This window comes from Pseudorasbora parva, chromosome 22 (assembly GCF_024679245.1).
Source record: "Pseudorasbora parva isolate DD20220531a chromosome 22, ASM2467924v1, whole genome shotgun sequence".
NCBI classification, from domain to species: domain Eukaryota; kingdom Metazoa; phylum Chordata; class Actinopteri; order Cypriniformes; family Gobionidae; genus Pseudorasbora; species Pseudorasbora parva.
The window spans coordinates 19,125,931-19,145,018 of NC_090193.1; the positions used below are offsets into that span (position 1 = coordinate 19,125,931).

General features: G+C 38.8%; 1 protein-coding gene across 2 annotated transcripts in view; it reads left to right on the top strand.

Annotated features, from left to right (window-relative positions):
* The window catches only part of LOC137058722 (inactive N-acetylated-alpha-linked acidic dipeptidase-like protein 2), a 436,678-nt gene that overhangs the window by 249,955 nt on the left and 167,635 nt on the right, over positions 1-19,088 (top strand). For both annotated transcript variants that reach the window (XM_067432113.1, XM_067432114.1), the window contains exon 6: positions 196-333. In XM_067432113.1, coding sequence (XP_067288214.1) covers positions 196-333 — 138 coding nt within the window. The remainder of the gene's footprint in view (positions 1-195; positions 334-19,088) is intronic.

Below are 19,088 nucleotides of genomic sequence, written 5' to 3' on the forward strand. Positions count from 1 at the left end.
GTGTGGCGTTAAGAGCCTCACAATGTGCTCTAAACGCTCACGAAATCATGATCAACAAAAATGGTGCGCTGAGGGTGAAATTCTAAGGATGGAATGATGTTATTAGTGTTTTAATTTTGATATGGCTGTTCTAAAGACTTGCTAAAACAAGAAATTTTCTTGGTTTTCTTTTTGTTTTTGTTCCCTATTTCACAGCTGAGAGAGACAGTCGCTACAACCTGACATCATTGCTGGTTCAGCCCATCTCTGCCTCCTTAGCGAAAATGCTGCTCTCTGCCCCCGCCGTGGGGCAGGGAAGACCCTGTGTCCCTATGGTCATGCCCTCAGCCGCAGGTAAGCCCTGGGTCAGAAATGATGCCTGCTCCACTTACTGTAAATATCAACAGACTTACAGCAGTGTTTTCAAATGTTCGTACATTATATGGGAGACTGGGCGAATTGTTACAGCGAAATGTTATTGGTTCATATTTCTCTGAAATGTCATTTCAGGGAAAGTTGCTGTGATTGATTAGTTTGAATTTTCTACTATTTAATTGATTAAATAGAAAATTATTATATAAAAAACATTATTTAATTAGATATTATGTATATATCAGTTTAACATTTGATTTCTTTAAATATATATTTTTTAATTTAAATTTAAATTATTATTTGTTATGTACTGGTTTACTTATATGCTCTATATTATTTCTGTTGGAAAACAAATTATTTTATCTTTAATATCTATATTATTATTATCTTTAAATGTTTTTGAAGTGTTTTCTTTGTATTTTACATAATATATCTATAATACAAATAAATGAAATATAAAATATAAAAATTAGGGGTAACCCCGAATAGTCGAAGATTCGATGCATTGATATGCTGAGCTGGATACGACCACCAATCTCACAGTTGAATCTCCGCGGGTGTTATGAAACGAGGATCATACCATTTTGGCAATATGGGGGTGCTCAATATTTTAAAGAAGTGGTGTGCGCCTGCCGCGCCTTTAAAATACGAACACGTTTTTAACGAGTGTACACACACCGGCAGCATTCGGTGCCTGTCCGAGGCGACTCAGGAAGTTGTTTAAAATCCTGGCACGCCACAGACCGCCATTTAAAGGTTTTATATTAAATTTATATTATATTTCCCTGAAATCGTCAATGTACTGATTTCACCCTGTGCTACAAGATACACCCATCGTGCAGCTCTTCTGTCAGAAGTCGATTCAAAATTGAGCTTGCGCGTATATAATGCATGCGTCCGGTGTGAGATACCTGAGAGGAAACACTGAGCTTTGCGTCCGGTGTGCGACCCCCTTTAGGCTTAAGAACGTGCATGTAAATGCACTCAAATGCACTTTTCCTCTCTAGGCAGGTATTTATTCATTTTTTTAGGTTAATTTATTAAAATGTTTATATATATATATATATATATATATATATATATATATATATATATATATATATATATATATATATATATATATATGTGATGTTCTGTATTTCGATCGCGGCTTTATTATGTTATGAGAAAACGTTTTACGGATGTCTATCCACCACATTACCTTTTATTTAAACCTAAATAAGAAAGCCATTGTCAGTTGGCAGGCAGTTTTGGTAATAAAGTTGTTGCTGTGTGCAGTGTGTAAAGGAAAATAAAAATAGTTTGACCCTCCTGCTGACTAGTGTCGTGCCCCTCCCAACCCATTCACACACACACACACACACACACACAGATGATTCGACTATCAGTCGACCATAGAAAGATTCGACAATTCTGATTCAAATCCATCAAATCTGTAAATCCTCTGTAAATCCTTATTCGGGGACAGCCCTAATAAAAATCAAGCGTAGCGTCAGCTCTGCCAGGTCACGTTAGTCAAGTTCACATCAGCGTCTACTTATAGGAATACGCCGTCTATCACAGCAGACATATGCTCCTTTAGCACTATCAGCAGCTGTCTCGTTCTCCAGAGATCATTTACCTTTCTCCATCCCCAGCTCCTCCTCTCGTCCAGTCAGGATTTGGTATTCTGATTACCCTAGAATCAGACTAAATTCCCAAATTATTTTGCACATTTATAGGGTTAGTTCACCCAGAAATGAAAATTCTGTCATTAATTACTTACCGTGATGTTGTTCGACACCCGTAAGACCTCCGTTCATCTTCGGAACACAAATAAAGATAATCCTATGGCTCAGACTGTCTCAGAAAGCCCTCCGTTGACACCAGTCTCATTTCTCTCTCAAGACCCATAAAAGGCACTAAAGACGTCATTAAAAAGTCCATCTCACTACAGTGGCTCTAAAATAATTTTATAAAGCAATGAGAATAGTTTGTGAGCAAAAAAAAAAAAAAAAAGTCTAAACAAAAAGATATGAATTTATATAGTGATGGGCCGATTTCAAAACAAAGATTAGAACGGTTATGAAACAGCATATTGATTCAAGATTCGGATCGCCAAAGTCATTTCAGCAGTTTGACCATTAGTTTGACGGTTTGACTCACGATCTGAATCATGAATCGATACGCTGATTCAAACTGAGGAAATGACATTAGTGTCAATGAAGGTCTGTCTGAGCCATTAGATTTCAACAACAAAAAAATCTTAATTTGTGTTCCGAAGATGAACAAAGGTCTTACGGGTGTCAATCGACATAAAGGTAAGTAATTAATGATTTTATTTGGGTGAACTAACCCTTTAATATTGACATTAATGATATCTGCAAGACATTATGTTCTTGAGGAGTTCTTGCCCAGAACAGAACCATACCGCCAATCCAAACTGGATGCTAATTGTTCATTATCTTTGACGATAGTGGTCCTGACAGAAATACTACATTTAATTGGCCTTCTTGGTGGCTCCCTAGTTATTTTTTGTTATTGAAATTTTAATCAGGCTACTTGTCCGGTCTAGCAAGTAAAATTCTCTTTCAAAAAATCAATTTGTGTGGACAAGCGTTAATGTCGAGCCCTGAGATTTAGAAATGTCATGATTCTGATGTACAGTATATGTAATCTACTTGTAATATGGTTAAGGGATAGTTTACCCCCCAAAAAATGTAATTTTGGTCATCATTTTCTCACACTCATCCCATTGCAAACCTGTATAACTTTCTTTCCTCCGTGGTATTTAATAGAATGCTTCAACTGTTTAATGACAATCATATGATTGCATTTTTTTATTATTTCAAGAAACCGATTGTACTTCCATCCTGTTAGTGTCTCTCATGCTCTCATCCTTTTCTTCCTTATGTCTGTTAATCCTTATGTTTCCACTAAGCTCTGAAACAGAATCTTTTGTGCCTGAGATATTCATTATTCTTCTCAGTCTCATGCTTCTTCTGGGGATTTAACCATCAAAAGCAGCTCTGAGCACAAGACGTCAGTGTTCCACCTGCTGGCGGCAGATGATATGACACTCTTTAGCTCCAGACGAGAGCGTTGTGTGCTCAGAAAGCCAAGGCTGGTTGATTTATGCTCTGTGGTGCGAGTGTAACTCCTGAGTGTGGTAAATTACACAGGCTTTACACATCATCTTAAAGTTGCCCTCGCTACGGCCGCCCATACCCAAGGCCATTACACACATCAGTCAACGGGTGCCCATGGGACCTAATTGAAACCACGAGAGTAAGGCTGGTCAGCCATCTTACAGCACTCTCTCGTGTAGAGCTTTCAGGGAGGTCAGATGTAACGTTGAATGCGGTCATGTTAGGAGCCACGGTAGATGTGCTTCAAGCTAAATAAAAATGACAGATGGAGGAGTTGACATGTATCAAAAGATAATTGAATTTAAGTGAACAGACCTCCAGGGGAAGGTCATTCACGTGGGATGATGTTTTTCATCGACCAACAATGTACAAATGCAGTTTTGCTCATTGACCTTCATCTGAGAGTAAAACTCTTTGGAACACTCACAAGTGGATATGCCCCAAGTTTTTTTTTTTTTTTTTTGCTGCAACTTTGTTATACAGCAGTTACATAAATAATATATTTTTTGCATCCTTGAGATGTGTGAGCGTATATCATAAATAGTCTGTTGTGCGTGTCACATTTGTTTGTTTTTTGAAAATGCTTGTTTATGCCTGAGTGCATTTTCAAATTTAAGCCATTCTTTAAACTCTGTGAAGGTCTTGTGTATTAAACTCTATCCCCGTTGTTGTGTAATTCACGGGACTAGACACCAGTTATTTTGTCAAGAGATCTCGGTAACACTTTAGTATGGGGAACACATATTCACTATTAAAGGGTCATGAAACCCCAAAACACTTTTTTTGAGATGTAAACAGATATGTATAGGCTGCACATCATTGAAAACACTAAGGGTACTCATTAATGGTATTCATATGTGAAAATAGTTATTTTTGCATTTTTCAGAGCGATTTCTGTCTTCCGGTTTGAAAAGCTTAGTCGGAGCAACGTCACAAATGCTGACGTCGGCGCGGCCTTTTCGGCCCAAGTATGGGCTGCTGGGCACATGCTGACGTCAATATATATTCATGACATAAAGCTCATTCAGTCCAATCCCTGCGCTGTAGTATGCATACAAGATAATTTAGTTAATATGCATGAGACAGTCACTTCTGTCAGGCTCGTCTTCCATCATTATTGTAGAGATATGGTGGGGAAGTTTTGGAAGCAGTGTGCGGAAAAGTCACGGAGGAAAGCTAGGCGTTGTGCTGATACGAAGTAACGTAAAGGGCGCCGAGCGAGCTGTAACCGGCGCCGTCTGTGGAAGCCTTTGCTACAAAGGCTCGGTAAAGTAAAATTCACCTGAGGAATCGCACGCCGAACCTGCAAGCGTTGACTATCTATGTCAGGAGTGCAAAATAACCAATCTGTAATCTGTAGGCTAATGAACAAAAGCCACGTCCTCTCCGTTTTATTTGTCGTCACAGCCATGCACTAAACCGCATGTGTTCGGGCTCTTAGTGAAACAGCGTGCTGCATATTTGTACAAATATAGATTTAGCTGCCGAGTGATAGACAGCGCGGATCGTCACGGCAACCCAGTGCGCGTCGCTCTGCTTCAGATGCGCGGTCGAGACTATGAAGCCTCAAACCCCTTCGCTTTTACCCCGATCTAGAATTACACATCTCTGTCGCATCGCATGTTGGGTGGTTCACGTTCTCTTATCACGTCGGCGCGTTGTTCATCTTGCCAAACAGCGTGCATATTTGGACAAATATAGTTTTATCACGTTTGCAAAATATTTCGTCATGCAGAATAACATTTATTTTCATTTCTCACTGAATTATGCTGGTTTGAACTTTGAAGAGCTGAATGATTTGCGATCTCTGCTGCACGCAGCTCTCTCATTCGCTGTTCTCATCCCTCATTTAATCTCACTGTGGTAAACAATGCCAACGTGAACCAAGAACATGTCTCAGAACCGCTGTAACTGCTGCTATTGGTATCGCTAATCTTAATGCACCTACTGACACTCCCCTATTTATGCAAACATTCCCTCTTTCCACACAATACCATCCCACCTTTTCACAGTCGACCACTCCCCTTTTAACAAGCCTTTTCAAATCGAAGGTGTGAAAAAACACTGCTGCAGCAGGGGGGTTTCATGACCCTTTAACTACGACTTTTGCCTCAAAAAACTCCTAGTTTACTGCTTATTAATAGTTAGTAAGGTAGTTTTTGTAGCATTTAATTTTAGGTATTGGGTAGTAAAATAAGGTCATGCAGAATAAGGCATTAATAGGTGCTTTATAAAGTGTAATAAACAGCCAATATCCTAGTAATATGGATGCTAATAAGCAACATGTTAATAGTTAATAACTGAACCTTAAAATAAAGTGTTACAGAGATCTTTTATTGTATATTTTTGTCAGACACAGGAGAGAAAGACCTATTGAGTTTTATTCCCCAAGAAAAAACATATGGTTTCCATTAAAGCTGAATATATAGCAAATTAAGTCAACATATGCATTGAAACTTCACTGCACATTCATGCGGTCCATATGACTCGCCTAACTCCTCTCCCTGTCTCTGACATCCTTACACACATATGATCCCCAGTCTAGCTTGCCTCTCTAGCACACGTATTCAAACCTAAAATACAATGATTACAAACGACTGCTAAAATGAATGCTTATAAATATAATAATAAAGATATGCAAAATATTAATTGATTATGAATGCTAATAAATAGTAATACTGAATAATACAATTTAATCTAAATCTTGCATTATGCAACAAACGAGTTTTAAATAATAAATCAACAGATATGCTCTGTTTAATTTGATGACAACATATATTGTGTTCTGTTAATAAAAGGTTAAGATATATCTGTTAGCATAAGGAAGATGTTCATAGTTTATGTGATGTACTACACATGTAATACATCTGCAAACTGACAAAAAAAAAATCTGACAACCAATTGAAAGTAAATTTGTGTTTTTATTTTTCTATGATTTTTTTAGACCTACTTTAGTTCATCAATGATACATTAAATTGATCAAATGTGATGACAAAGACATTTATAATGTTACAAAAGATTTCCATTTCATATAAATACTGTTCTTTTAAACGTTCTATTCATTAAGAATGCTGAAGAAAAAAAAAGGATCACAGCTTCCACAACAATATTAAAGGAACACTTCACTTTTTAGCATACATCATTGAATCGGATTCAATGATGTATGCTAAGCTATGCTAAAAGTGCTACCGCCAGATACAGAGATCGGCTGAATAGATTCAAAAACGGTAAAACTCAACTGTTTAACTCTAAGGGACTTGGAAAATGAGACTATTTTCAAAAAAAGTGGAGTGTTCCTTTAAGTGTAATGCTGCTGGCCCGACAATGAAGATGAAATGCAATTGAAATATGAAATTTATGTACGTTTAATTAAGCAAAGCACACCAAAGTAGACTTTGGTAATCCAAAGAATAGCAACAGCATGAGACAGCGTGTAGCAAATAATACGCAAACAACACCGGACACCAAATTGAGCACAAAGAAGAACTTAAATACACAGTGATGATGAGACGATGACGAACATCTGCGATGATTAATGAGTGCCCGTGACAACAGAATAATGGCAGGAAATTCCAAAAAAGGAAACCGCATTGAATTTACCTAAGTTTTATTTTATTAAAGAACCTCTTGTTTGTAGAAACCTGTTTGAACCTTTTTCATCATTTTGGTCTGAACCCAACCATGACATTAATGAGCACAACTGTACTCGATATTGATAATGAAATGAAATGTTTTTGAGCCAGTAAGCACATTAGAAGGATGTAGCGACGTTCTTCGATGGGAAGGAAGGAGGCGGGAACCGGCGAACGTTCAAAAAACTTAAATTAAATAAATAAACAAAGCGAAAGTAACTTGGGCAGACCCTCACGGTCGACTGCCCGCACACACGCAACAAAACGTAAACAAAACATAACATAAAATCCAGCCTGGTCCTCTCTCCTCTTCCACTGCCTTCGCTTCTCCTTTTAAGCTCCCGTCACTCGGCTGCGAGACGAGACCGGTGTGGCACGCAGCTGGCACTCGCCCCGCCGCTTGCCAGAAAGAAATTCTGTCAGACAATTCAGCTTTGCCGTCACAAATACAAATTTAATATATATTAAAATAGAGAACACTTTTTTAATTATATTTAATATTTTACTAAATCCCATTAAATAATATTCCAGTATTTGTTTTTTCTTCTTCTTGCAATTGGGAGTTTATATCTCATAATTCTGTCTTTACATCATGCCATTCATATTTTTAAAATTCACAATTCTGACTTTATAGCTCGCAATTCTGACTTCCTTCCTCAGAATTGCAGGGGCATTTACGTATGGCACAGTATGGTAAAAACAACCCAAGTTGGGTTGGAAATTGAAAACCCCAGAAATTGGGTTGTATGAATGGTTCGATTCACTGGGTTCAAACAACCCAAATTTTTTAACTCAGCCTTTTTTAGAGTTTAGGCCCCTTAGTGCCAATTGGGCATTGTCTCCTTCATGACCACCATGTATCCATCCTCTGATGGCTACTTCCAGCAGGATAATGCACCATGTCACAAAGCTCGAATCATTTCAAATTGGTTTCTTGAACATGGCAATGAGTTCACTGTACTAAAATGGCCCCCAGAGTCACCAGATCTCAACCCAATAGAGCATCTTTGGGATGTGGTGAAACGGGAGCTTCATGCCCTGGATGTGCATCCCACAAATCTCCATCAACTGCAAGATGCTATCCTATCAATATGGGCCAACATTTCTAAAGAATGATTTCAGCACCTTGTTGAATCAGTGCCATGTAGAATTAAGGCAGTTCTGTGGGCGAAAGGGGTTCTCGCACCAGGTTTTTGACCTTCTCCGGTGTTAGTAATGGCAGTACCTGTTAAATGGTACAGAATGTATTTGTTTGGCTTTTTTCCCCTTACATTTAAAATGTACAATATCTTAAGCATCTGAAAAAATCCGACTAGTTTATATGTATGTGAGCGAAAAGATAACCATTTAATATATAATAAATGTTAAATTAGACATGGCATCAATTTCTGTTTAAGTGATGAAATGATGAGACATTGTACGACAAAATGGAAGGAAATGTCTCTCTGTCTGCGCTGCCAGAAAAACAAAAAAAACGGAAACGTTTTTTCACCGTTGGTGTTCTGAGTTATGAGATGCCAGTATGACAATTAGTTGTACTATGCCAGCGAACGCTTGTGATGTTTCCTGATGTGTGTATATACAGACACCTGTGTGTGTAAGCTTCAACACATCGTAATAGGTGTCAGAACCTGCCATTCTGTCCATATGGAACACGCATATGCACATGTGTGTGCGCAGTGTCATTGTCACAGTCACGCAGGCGTCCGCCCCCACATGAACACGCTGAGCTCTGAGTTAGCTCTCAGTCTCTCCCCTCAGCTGCGCATGTGTGTAAAGTGACACTTTTGCTACAAATTTAAATAGGGGCTGTTAGTCTCTAATTCCTGCTATTGAGTGAAAATCGTTTCTTATCTTTGTGCGGTCGCCCAGGAGACCCCGTTGCTGTGGCTGAGCCATTGTCTTGGCTTGATAAGTAAAGGATTTACAGCCTCAGTGACAAAATGAAAGAAAAATGGGCTTAAAGACAAATCTAAAAGTTCCAAAACAGACATTAAAGGGATAGTTCAACACTGAAGGAAACTAGAATAATCATGTACTCGCCTTCATGTTGTTCTAAACCTGCATGACTTTTTTTTCTGTGGAACACAAGGAGGAAATTTGTAGAAAGTCTAGTATTTTGTTTGTTTGTTTTTTTGTTTTTTTTGTTTTTAAAACAATAATGGGTAGATTCAAGCTTCAAAATTGACTCAAAAGCTCTTTATAAGTATCATAAAAGTGGCGCATATGACGCTGTATTCCATGTCTTCGAAATTCATTCATTCAATCATAGTTTTATGGCGAACAGTCAGAAATTGAAGTGGTCCCACTTTATGTTGATTGGCCTTAATTACTATGTACTTACATAAAAAAAAAAATCAGTACAATGTACTTATTGTGTTCATATTGTATTGCAAAACACTTTTGCTGATATTGAGGTGGGATACGGGTAAAGTTAGGGACAGGTGTGGTGGTATGGGTATGGGTATGGGTAAAAAAAAATTGTGTACTGTGCTAATTAATTGAGATTTCTTACAGCTCTTACAGGTTGTTGGCCTTGTCTGTTTCATTGCTTCTATTACTCTCCCCTTTTTTGTAAGTCGCTTTGGATAAAAGCGTCTGCTAAATGATTAAATGTAAATGTAAATGGGTACGTTTAAGGGGTAAAGTTAGAAACAGGTGTGGTGGTATGGGTAAGTTTAAGGGGTAAAGTTAGAAACAGGTGTGGTGGTATGGGTAAGTTTAGGGGTAAAGTTAAGGACAGGTGTGGTGGTATGGGTAAGTTTAAGGGTAAAGTTAGAGACAGGTGTGGTGGTATGGGTAAGTTTAAGGGTAAAGTTAGAGAGGTGTGGTGGGATGGGTAAGTTTAAGGGTAAAGTTAGGGACAGGTGTGGTGGGATGGGTAAGTTTAAGGGTAGAGTTAGGGACAGCTGTGGTGGTATGGGTAAGTTTAAGGGTAAAGTTAGAGACAGGTGTGGTGGGATGGGTAAGTTTAAGGGTAGAATTAGGGACAGGTGTGGTGGGATGGGTAAGTTTAAGGGTAAAGTTGGGGACAGGTGTGGTGGGATGGGTAAGTTTAAGGGTAAAGTTAGAGACAAGTGTGGTGGGATGGGTAAGTTTAAGGGTAAAGTTAGGGACAGGTGTGGTGGGATGGGTAAGTTTAAGGGTAAAGCTGGGGACAGGTGTGGTGGGATGGGTAAGTTTAAGGGTAAAGTTAGAGACAGGTGTGGTGGTATGGATAAGTTTAAGGGTAAAGTTGGGGACCGGTGTGGTGGTATGGGTAAGTTTAAGGGTAAAATTAAAGACAGGTGTGGTGGTATGGGTAAGTTTAAGGGTAAAGTTAGAGACAGGTGTGGTGGGATGGGTAAGTTTAAGGGTAGAGATAGGGACAGGTGTAGTGGGATGGGTAAGTTTAAGGGTAAAGTTAAAGACAGGTGTGGTGGGATGGGTAAGTTTAAGGGTAGAGTTAGGGACAGGTGTGGTGGGATGGGTAAGTTTAAGGGTAAAGTTAGAGACAGGTGTGGTGGGATGGGTAAGTTTAAGGGTAAAGTTAGGGACAGGTGTGGTGGGATGGGTAAGTTTAAGGGTAAAGTTAGGGACAGGTGTGGTGATATGGGTAAGTTTAAGGGTAAAGTTAGGGACAGGTGTGGGGGGATGGGTAAGTTTAAGGGTAAAGTTAAGGACAGGTGTGGTGGTATGGGTAAGTTTAAGGGTAAAGTTAGGGACGTGTGTTGGGATGGGTAAGTTTAAGGGTAAAATTAGGGATGGGGTGTGGTGGGATGGGTAAGTTTAAGGGTAAAGCTAGAGACAGGTGTGGTGGGATGTGTAAGTTTAAGGGTAATGTTAGAGACGGGTGTGGTGGGATGGGTAAGTATAAGGGTAAAGTTAGGGACGTGTGGTGGGATGGGTAAGTTTAAGGGTAAAATTAGGGACGGGTGTGGTGGGATGGGTAAGTTTAAGGGTAAAGCTAGAGACAGGTGTGGTGGGATGGGTAAGTTTAAGGGTAAAGTTAGGGACAGGTGTGGTGGGATGGGTAAGTTTAAGGGTAAAGTTAAGGACAGGTGTGGTGGGATGGGTAAGTTTAAGGGTAAAGTTAGGGACAGGTGTGGTGGTATGGATAAGTTTAAGGGGTAAAGTTAGAAACAGGTGTGGTGGTATGGGTAAGTTTAAAGGTAAAGTTAAGGACAGGTGTGGTGGTATGGGTAAGTTTAAGGGTAAAGTTAGAGACAGGTGTGGTGGTATGGGTAAGTTTAAGGGTAGAGTTAGGGACAGCTGTGGTGGTATGGGTAAGTTTAAGGGTAAAGTTAGAGACAGGTGTGGTGGTATGGGTAAGTTTAAGGGTAAAGTTAAAGACAGGTGTGGTGGTATGGGTAAGTTTAAGAGTAAAGTTAGAGACAGGTGTGGTGGGATGGGTAAGTTTAAGGGTAGAGTTAGGGACAGCTGTGGTGGTATGAGTAAGTTTAAGGGTAAAGTTAGAGACAGGTGTGGTGGTATGGGTAAGTTTAAGGGTAAAGTTAGAGACAGGTGTGGTGGGATGGGTAAGTTTAAGGGTAGAGTTAGAGACAGGTGTGGTGGTATGGGTAAGTTTAAGGGTAAAGTTAAAGACAGGTGTGGTGGTATGGGTAAGTTTAAGGGTAAAGTTAGAGACAGGTGTGGTGGGATGGGTAAGTTTAAGGGTAGAGTTAGGGACAGGTGTGGTGGGATGGGTAAGTTTAAGGGTAAAGTTGGGGACCGGTGTGGTGGGATGGGTAAGTTTAAGGGTAAAGTTGGGGACAGGTGTGGTGGGATGGGTAAGTTTAAGGGTAAAGTTAGAGACAGGTGTGGTGGTATGGATAAGTTTAAGGGTAAAGTTAGAGACAGGTGTGGTGGTATGGATAAGTTTAAGGGTAAAGTTAGAGACAGGTGTGGTGGTATGGGTAAGTTTAAGGGTAAAGTTAGGAACGTGTGGTGGGATGGGTAAGTTTAAGGGTAAAGTTAGAGACAGGTGTGGTGGTATGGTTAAGTTTAAGGGTAAAGTTAGAGACAGGTGTGATGGGATGGGTAAGTTTAAGGGTAAAGTTAAAGACAGGTGTGGTGGTATGGGTAAGTTTAAGGGTAAAGTTAGAGACAGGTGTGGTGGGATGGGTAAGTTTAAGGGTAGAGATAGGGACAGGTGTGGTGGGATGGGTAAGTTTAAGGGTAAAGTTAGAGACAGGTGTGGTGGGATGGGTAAGTTTAAGGGTAGAGTTAGGGACAGGTGTGGTGGGATGGGTAAGTTTAAGGGTAAAGTTAAAGACAGGTGTGGTGGGATGGGTAAGTTTAAGGGTAAAGTTAGGGACAGGTGTGGTGGGATGGGTAAGTTTAAGGGTGAAGTTAGAGACAGGTGTGGTGGGATGGGTAAGTTTAAGGGTAAAGTTAGAGACAGGTGTGGTGGGATGGGTAAGTTTAAGGGTAAAGTTAGAGACAGGTGTGGTGGGATGGGTAAGTTTAAGGGTAGAGTTAGGGACAGGTGTGGTGGGATGGGTAAGTTTAAGGGTAGAGTTAGGGACAGGTGTGGTGGGATGGGTAAGTTTAAGGATAAAGTAAGAGACAGGTGTGGTGGTATGGGTAAGTTTAAGGGTAGAGTTAGGGACAGGTGTGGTGGGATGGGTAAGTTTAAGGGTTAAGTTAGAGACAGGTGTGGTGGGATGGGTAAGTTTAAGGGTAAAACTAGAGACAGGTGTGGTGGGATGGGTAAGTTTAAGGGCAGAGTTAGGGACAGGTGTGGTGGGATGGGTAAGTTTAAGGGTAAAGTTAGAGACAGATGTGGCGGGATGGTTAAGTTTAAGGGTAAAGTTAGAGACAGGTGTGGTGGTATAAGCTCAACAGAATCACATGTGATTGATTACAAGCGTGATTGTAACAGATGCTTTTTTAAAAGACTACAATGAAATTCAACCTGCCAAAAAACAGCTAAAATCAGCCGTGATTGGTGGGTTGGGGGGTGATAATGTCAAGCCCTGAGCCTATTGCAGTTATTTTGATAACCTCTGTTTTGGTGAGCTATTGTTAAGGTTAGGATAACCCTACTTGATAAGTAGTACTCTCCTTTACCAATGATTTGCACAAATAATCACCTGAGAAATCATCTAATCATTTGAGGAGAAAAAAGACTGAGATAACTTGGTCTGATTTAATTTGGAAATTAAGTTTTAGTATTTGAACATTTTTAAATGAAACATTATATGATGCAAAATTAATAACATTTATTAAATATTTACATTTCTTCACTATTTCATAGGGCTGTGAATCTTTGGGTAGGCAGCGAATTGATTAGATTCATGATTCATGGGTTTCGATTCGATTCAAAAACGATTTTTGTCAATTCAGAACGATTCGATTCGAGACGATTCACATCAAAATTCGATATGATTCGATTAATTCGATTCGATTATGCATTTTCTTATATGCATTCATAGGATTATTAAAATGCTTCCCCTAATGAGTCTTATTCAGGGTGTGAATCACACAGCGGCCTTCAGAGGTCAGAGAGTGGGCAAAAAACCCAGTAACACTTTACAATAAGGTTTATTAGTTAGCATGCACTAATATAATGAACTGCTCTTATAAAGCATCTATTTATCTTTGTTATTATCAATTGTACTATTTGGAAATGCATTATTAAAATCTGGGTAACATTAGTTAATGCCTAACATGAGCAAACCATGAACAGCTGGGTTTTTATGTTAAAAAGGTGAACTAATGCTGAACAGAATTTTTGTTCATGTTAACTAATGAAACAATGTAAAATGTAAACCAAAAAATATATATATATACTAAAAGTGAGCAATACATTTGTTACTGTGTTTGTTCATCTTTGTTAATAAAAATCCAGCATTTCATGGTTTGTTCACAGTGCATTAACTTAACAAGATTTTAATAAAGTAAATGTTGAAATTAACATTAACAAAGATAAAAAAAATGCTTCATAAGTGTAGTTCATTATAAGTGTGTTAACTAATGAACCTTTCTTTAAAGTGTTACAAAAAAAAAAAAAACGTTTGTCCACTGTTGATGTTAGTTCAAATTACTAACATTACTTTATTGTTTTATTTTTATAACACTTTACTTTAATAAAGACATTTAAATAAGCCAAATTTTAAAAATACTTTAAAAGTATTGTTAGTTAATGCTAACTAGTGTGTATTAGTGTCAATGGCTATTAAAATGTTCCTGGCATTAAACATACAATGTTTCCATAGAGAGGAAATATCAGGGACTTTCCCAGCTAATCCTAAACTAACTTTTCTTCACGTAATATAAAAGAAAAGCCCTCTGTGTTCTCTTTATACAGAGCATTTTCCTTATGTTGCTGTTGCTATAGTATCGGATGCAACTTTAATGCGCCTCTGATTAGATAAACCGCGCGCTCTTATTTCAGCGTTGGTAATGTTGTAGATAAACGGTATTAAGTTAGATTTCATGTATCATTCACCAGAACGTGCGTATGCATTTTAGACACTTACAAATGTGTTTGGTCCGTCCATGCAATAAATGTAACGTTACATCCTTGAATAAGCAGGGTTTTACTTCAATAGCTCAGGTATGACCCATTTCCTTAAAACAATATTTTATTTTAAATAAATGAGCAACGGGCAGAGCGCGAGCGCAATCCAGTGAGGTGGTAAAGACCGCGTGCATGTCTGTGAAGGAGATCAACTGTGAGGGCGCGGATGACGCAGCTGTTGCTGCACAACGTCTCTTAATTCGCATGCAGTAGATATAATCAAATGTTTATTTTAAGCACTGCATCATTATTGAATCGCGATTCATCCGATTCTTAGCATTTTATAACAAGTACCGGCCAACATTAACGATTCACGATTCAAAATACATGTTTCAAGATCGATGCATATGCAACGTCAGGATTTGTAATCGATGCATCGAGAAAACGAGTGAATCGTTACAACCCTACTATTTCAAAGGGGATTTAAGTACGTTATAACATTTTTTTTTTTCAGATGAACTTTCAAGATGAACAAAAAATGTAACCCATTGTAAAGATTGCAAATTTTAACCATACTTTTTGACCTCAAATAATGTGAGCATATTATGATGTTAAACACATATTTCTGAAATATTTCAGTGCCCTACTACTTCAAAATAGACGACATATAAACTTTTTAAAATGTATGTTTTTTTGTTTTTGTTTTTTCCTTTTTTTCTTTTTTGTTAAACCTTTTAGATTTATAATTTTACACATGTAACAAAACAAAACAAAACTGCTAACTATAAGCAAACTTTTGGACCTTACAATATTTTATGACAAAAAATGAATACAATTTTTTCTGGGAAACTTTTCTATAAAATATATTAAAATGATATATTAGAAAAAACATTATGGGCCCTATATATGCGTATAAGTGTGTGTGTCACTCTCAAGCACTGACTAGAACATGGTACAACCGGTACAACCTGTCTTCTGTCACTAGTCCAATGTCCAGCGATCAATGTCCGCCGAAAACCTGCAGTGGCAACACGAACGCCATCGATCCCTCAGAGAGGGAGGGCCGCCTCCCCCTGGCACTCAACCACCCCTCTCCCGTTCTCTTCACGGTCTGAAAGATCCCAGCCGTGACCCGCTCCTGCCTGGTCCCAAGCCTGCACCTCTCTTCCATTAACCGGATCAAACGCTTCGAAGCTAGTAATCTGTGCTCTATTGATTGGGCCTGGCTTTGACCACTCCAGAGGTTTCAAATCATTTGTTTCCATCTGTCTCCCCTCTTTCATTCCATTCCCTTTCAATTAAGGCTCACTGTATCTGTCCAACGTTCTCTAATTGCACCAGCGTCTCCCTTCCAGGGAAATGAGACATTAGCCGCAAAAGTATATATGTGACCGCAAACTTTCCCACATCTTTTTGCAAGCTCTTACACCAATGTTTAGGAGAAAGATAATTCATTGTCAGCGGCTTTGAAAAGATCTTGAATGTTTCTCTATAGTCCTGAAAGGTATATATTCATTATTGTGTGTGAGTGTGTGTTTCGTTCCAGTGGATCTGGCGGCCAGATTCATCATCCATTTATTCACCGTAAAGAAATCTAATCGAGAGAGAGAGAACGAAAGGGGTCCAAATACATTAGTACTTTCTATGAACGTCCATGAGCCTGTGTTCCCCTCCTCGCTGGGCTCCAGATGAAAACTCATAGTATAATAAATTTCTATGCAATTACAGCTGGCTGGCAGAAAACTGTGTGGAATAGCTTTATCGAAACACACGCGCTCCTTTAATTATGACGCTATTGATTGAGGTGCGTATAGGTAACCCGTCCCATATCGGTTTTGCTCTCTTCATTTCCCACCTCATGAGAAATAAAACACACTCGTGCAGTGATCTGAACCCTGAATGATGGCGTTATGGTATGAAATATGGCATGAAGTAATGTTCTGTACTTTAATAATAATAGTAATTTATTTGTTTGTTATAGCCTTACGGCCGATAACTCAGCTGTAACTGAGCCTGATTAGCCAATTAACGGATGTGATCTTTGCTTCTATATCAGTGAAATATTTGCTAACACTTTCTATGAACCCTGTATTTATAATGCATAATAAGGGTATTCTTAATTCATCATAATACATACACAATGCCTAACAAACAACCTTACATTATGTTGTATCATCTGATAAATAATCATAACAGTTATGATGCATTATAATACTTACATATTTGTGGTTATAACTGTTAAGAGTTATAACCACAAATGCATTATAATACCTGTATTTATAATGCATCATAAGGGTATTTACAATGCATTATAATGCATGCATAATGCCTCAACCTTATACACAACATACACAAGACAGCAAATAAGAGCATGCATGGAAGACGTACACAATGGATATATGGTGCCATCGTGGCAACAGGACTTATACTTGAGGTGAAAAATGGGACTTATTAAGTTAGACAAACTAATCAGTAGTTATGAATTTCATACTCCGAAAGTAGATCTGAAATGACATCCATAAAGATAAGGAGTTTAAACATTTTAAAATGCTCTTGCAGAATATTTTTCCAGTCATGAATTTTGTCATTGAGGTTTTCTTATAGCGTCATGAACTGGCTTTTTTTTAGGTCAACTAATGACTTTTGTGTGGTTTTTACATTCAAAAACATCATCATGCATAAGTAATATGCTATTTTCTACACTGGTTTTGAGGCTGTCTCCTGAACGCTGGGTTTTGATGGGCGTGACGCACTGAAGACTTAGAAGTAAACGCCCACGGCTAGGATTGGATACGATTTGCACATTTGTTAACACTTTAGTATGGCCAACACATATTCACTATTAACTACGACTTTTGCCCCCCTAAACTCCTAATTTACTGCTTATTAATTGTTAGTACGGTAGTTTTTGTAGCATTTAAGTTTAGGTATTGGGTAGGATTAAGGGATGTAGAATAAGGTCATGCAGAATAAGGCATTAATATGTGCTTTATAAGTACTAATAAACAGCCAATATCCTAGTAATATGTATGCTAATAAGCAACTAGTTAATAGTTAATAACTGAACCTTAAAATAAAGTGTTACCGTATATTTATTGAGCTTCAGCTCCCCTGTCAGTTCAATTCACATGAGGGAAGGTTTGTTTTGAAAGGGGCAACCGGAATGATTCTCTCGACCACAGGGCTCGTAAACGACTTTATCAAACAAACACAGTGATTTATTTCTCATCCAACCGCGATTGATTGGAATACTATTTTTCTATTACATGGTCCGCCTGATCGGTGTAAATAAGCATGAACTGCATGTGCGCATGCCCTTCAAATGTCAAGTCAAGAGAGAGTGAACAGCGCAGATTAGGAAAGGAGTATTATTTCACTATTTGAGATTCACTGGCCGTTTTGGTATCCCGTCTGGAAAACACACAGCCCTGTGACGTTGGGCTTTGCGAGCCCTGGCCCATAAATGTCCAGCGTGCTAAAGGTATGTACTGTTAGACACATACACATAATCAAAACGATCTATAACAATGCAATACTATCACTTTTTACTCACATAAGTGTGTTGCACCATTCCTGTCATATCCAATTTAGACGGCACTGCATTGTGTTTTAATCTTTAATATGTCTGCAAATCCAGCATCTGAGACTTGATTACAAACGATTCCACAGTTAAATTAAGCGAACACCCGTACATTGTCTTCCCCACAAGAGCTGGAACTAAGTATCACACATTCCTAACATTAGGATCCGAAGGAAGCTTATGCAGTGACTGTGTTCTTCCACAATATCTTGCTATCTTTGGCATGTTTATTGCTGCTGGCTAGCGCAGCTCCATGAGTCGGTGGGTGGGGCTACTGAATTACACGTGCTTATCATTCTGTAGAGGTGTCATCGTTTTCTGGGCCTGTTGTCTATAAAAGCTTTCCTTTGATTAACAAGTTTTCAGCTCTGAAACGTATAGGATATTCTTATATTACAATATTGTATATGTCGAAAGCTCAAGGGAAAGTTGATTTCTCAATTCATCACCTCTTTAAAAATACTGTGCAAAAATAGTGTAGCATTCTCGTTAACCCGATCTTGTGTCTCGCCTCGTGAGCTAACTGTCTCTTCATCATCTTTGGACTTTAAACGTGACAGAATATCAGATCGACAAAGGATTATAGCTTAAGCCAAACAGTTTATTGCCAATGCTGTGCTTCTATTGTTTGAATTCTCACTTAGATTTTGCCAGCTCACCAGACGAACAGACTTTGATAGAGAGATATTTAAAGTCTCTTTTCTGAATTGGGGCAGTGCATGGATTACAAGCCAGAGCCCACAACAATTGGGGAGCTTACGCTGATCCCATTACCTCACCTTGGTCTGTTGACCTGTCAGCTCCACCTTAGCTGCTCCACCAAAGGCCATCGTCCGTACGGCTCCACCAGGCTCTCTCGTCCCTCCAACTGCACCTTGTTCAGCTATCACCCTGCCTGCGCCATGGACTTTCAAGCCTTCCACTAAAACCTTCCAAACTTTAATTTAACTTCA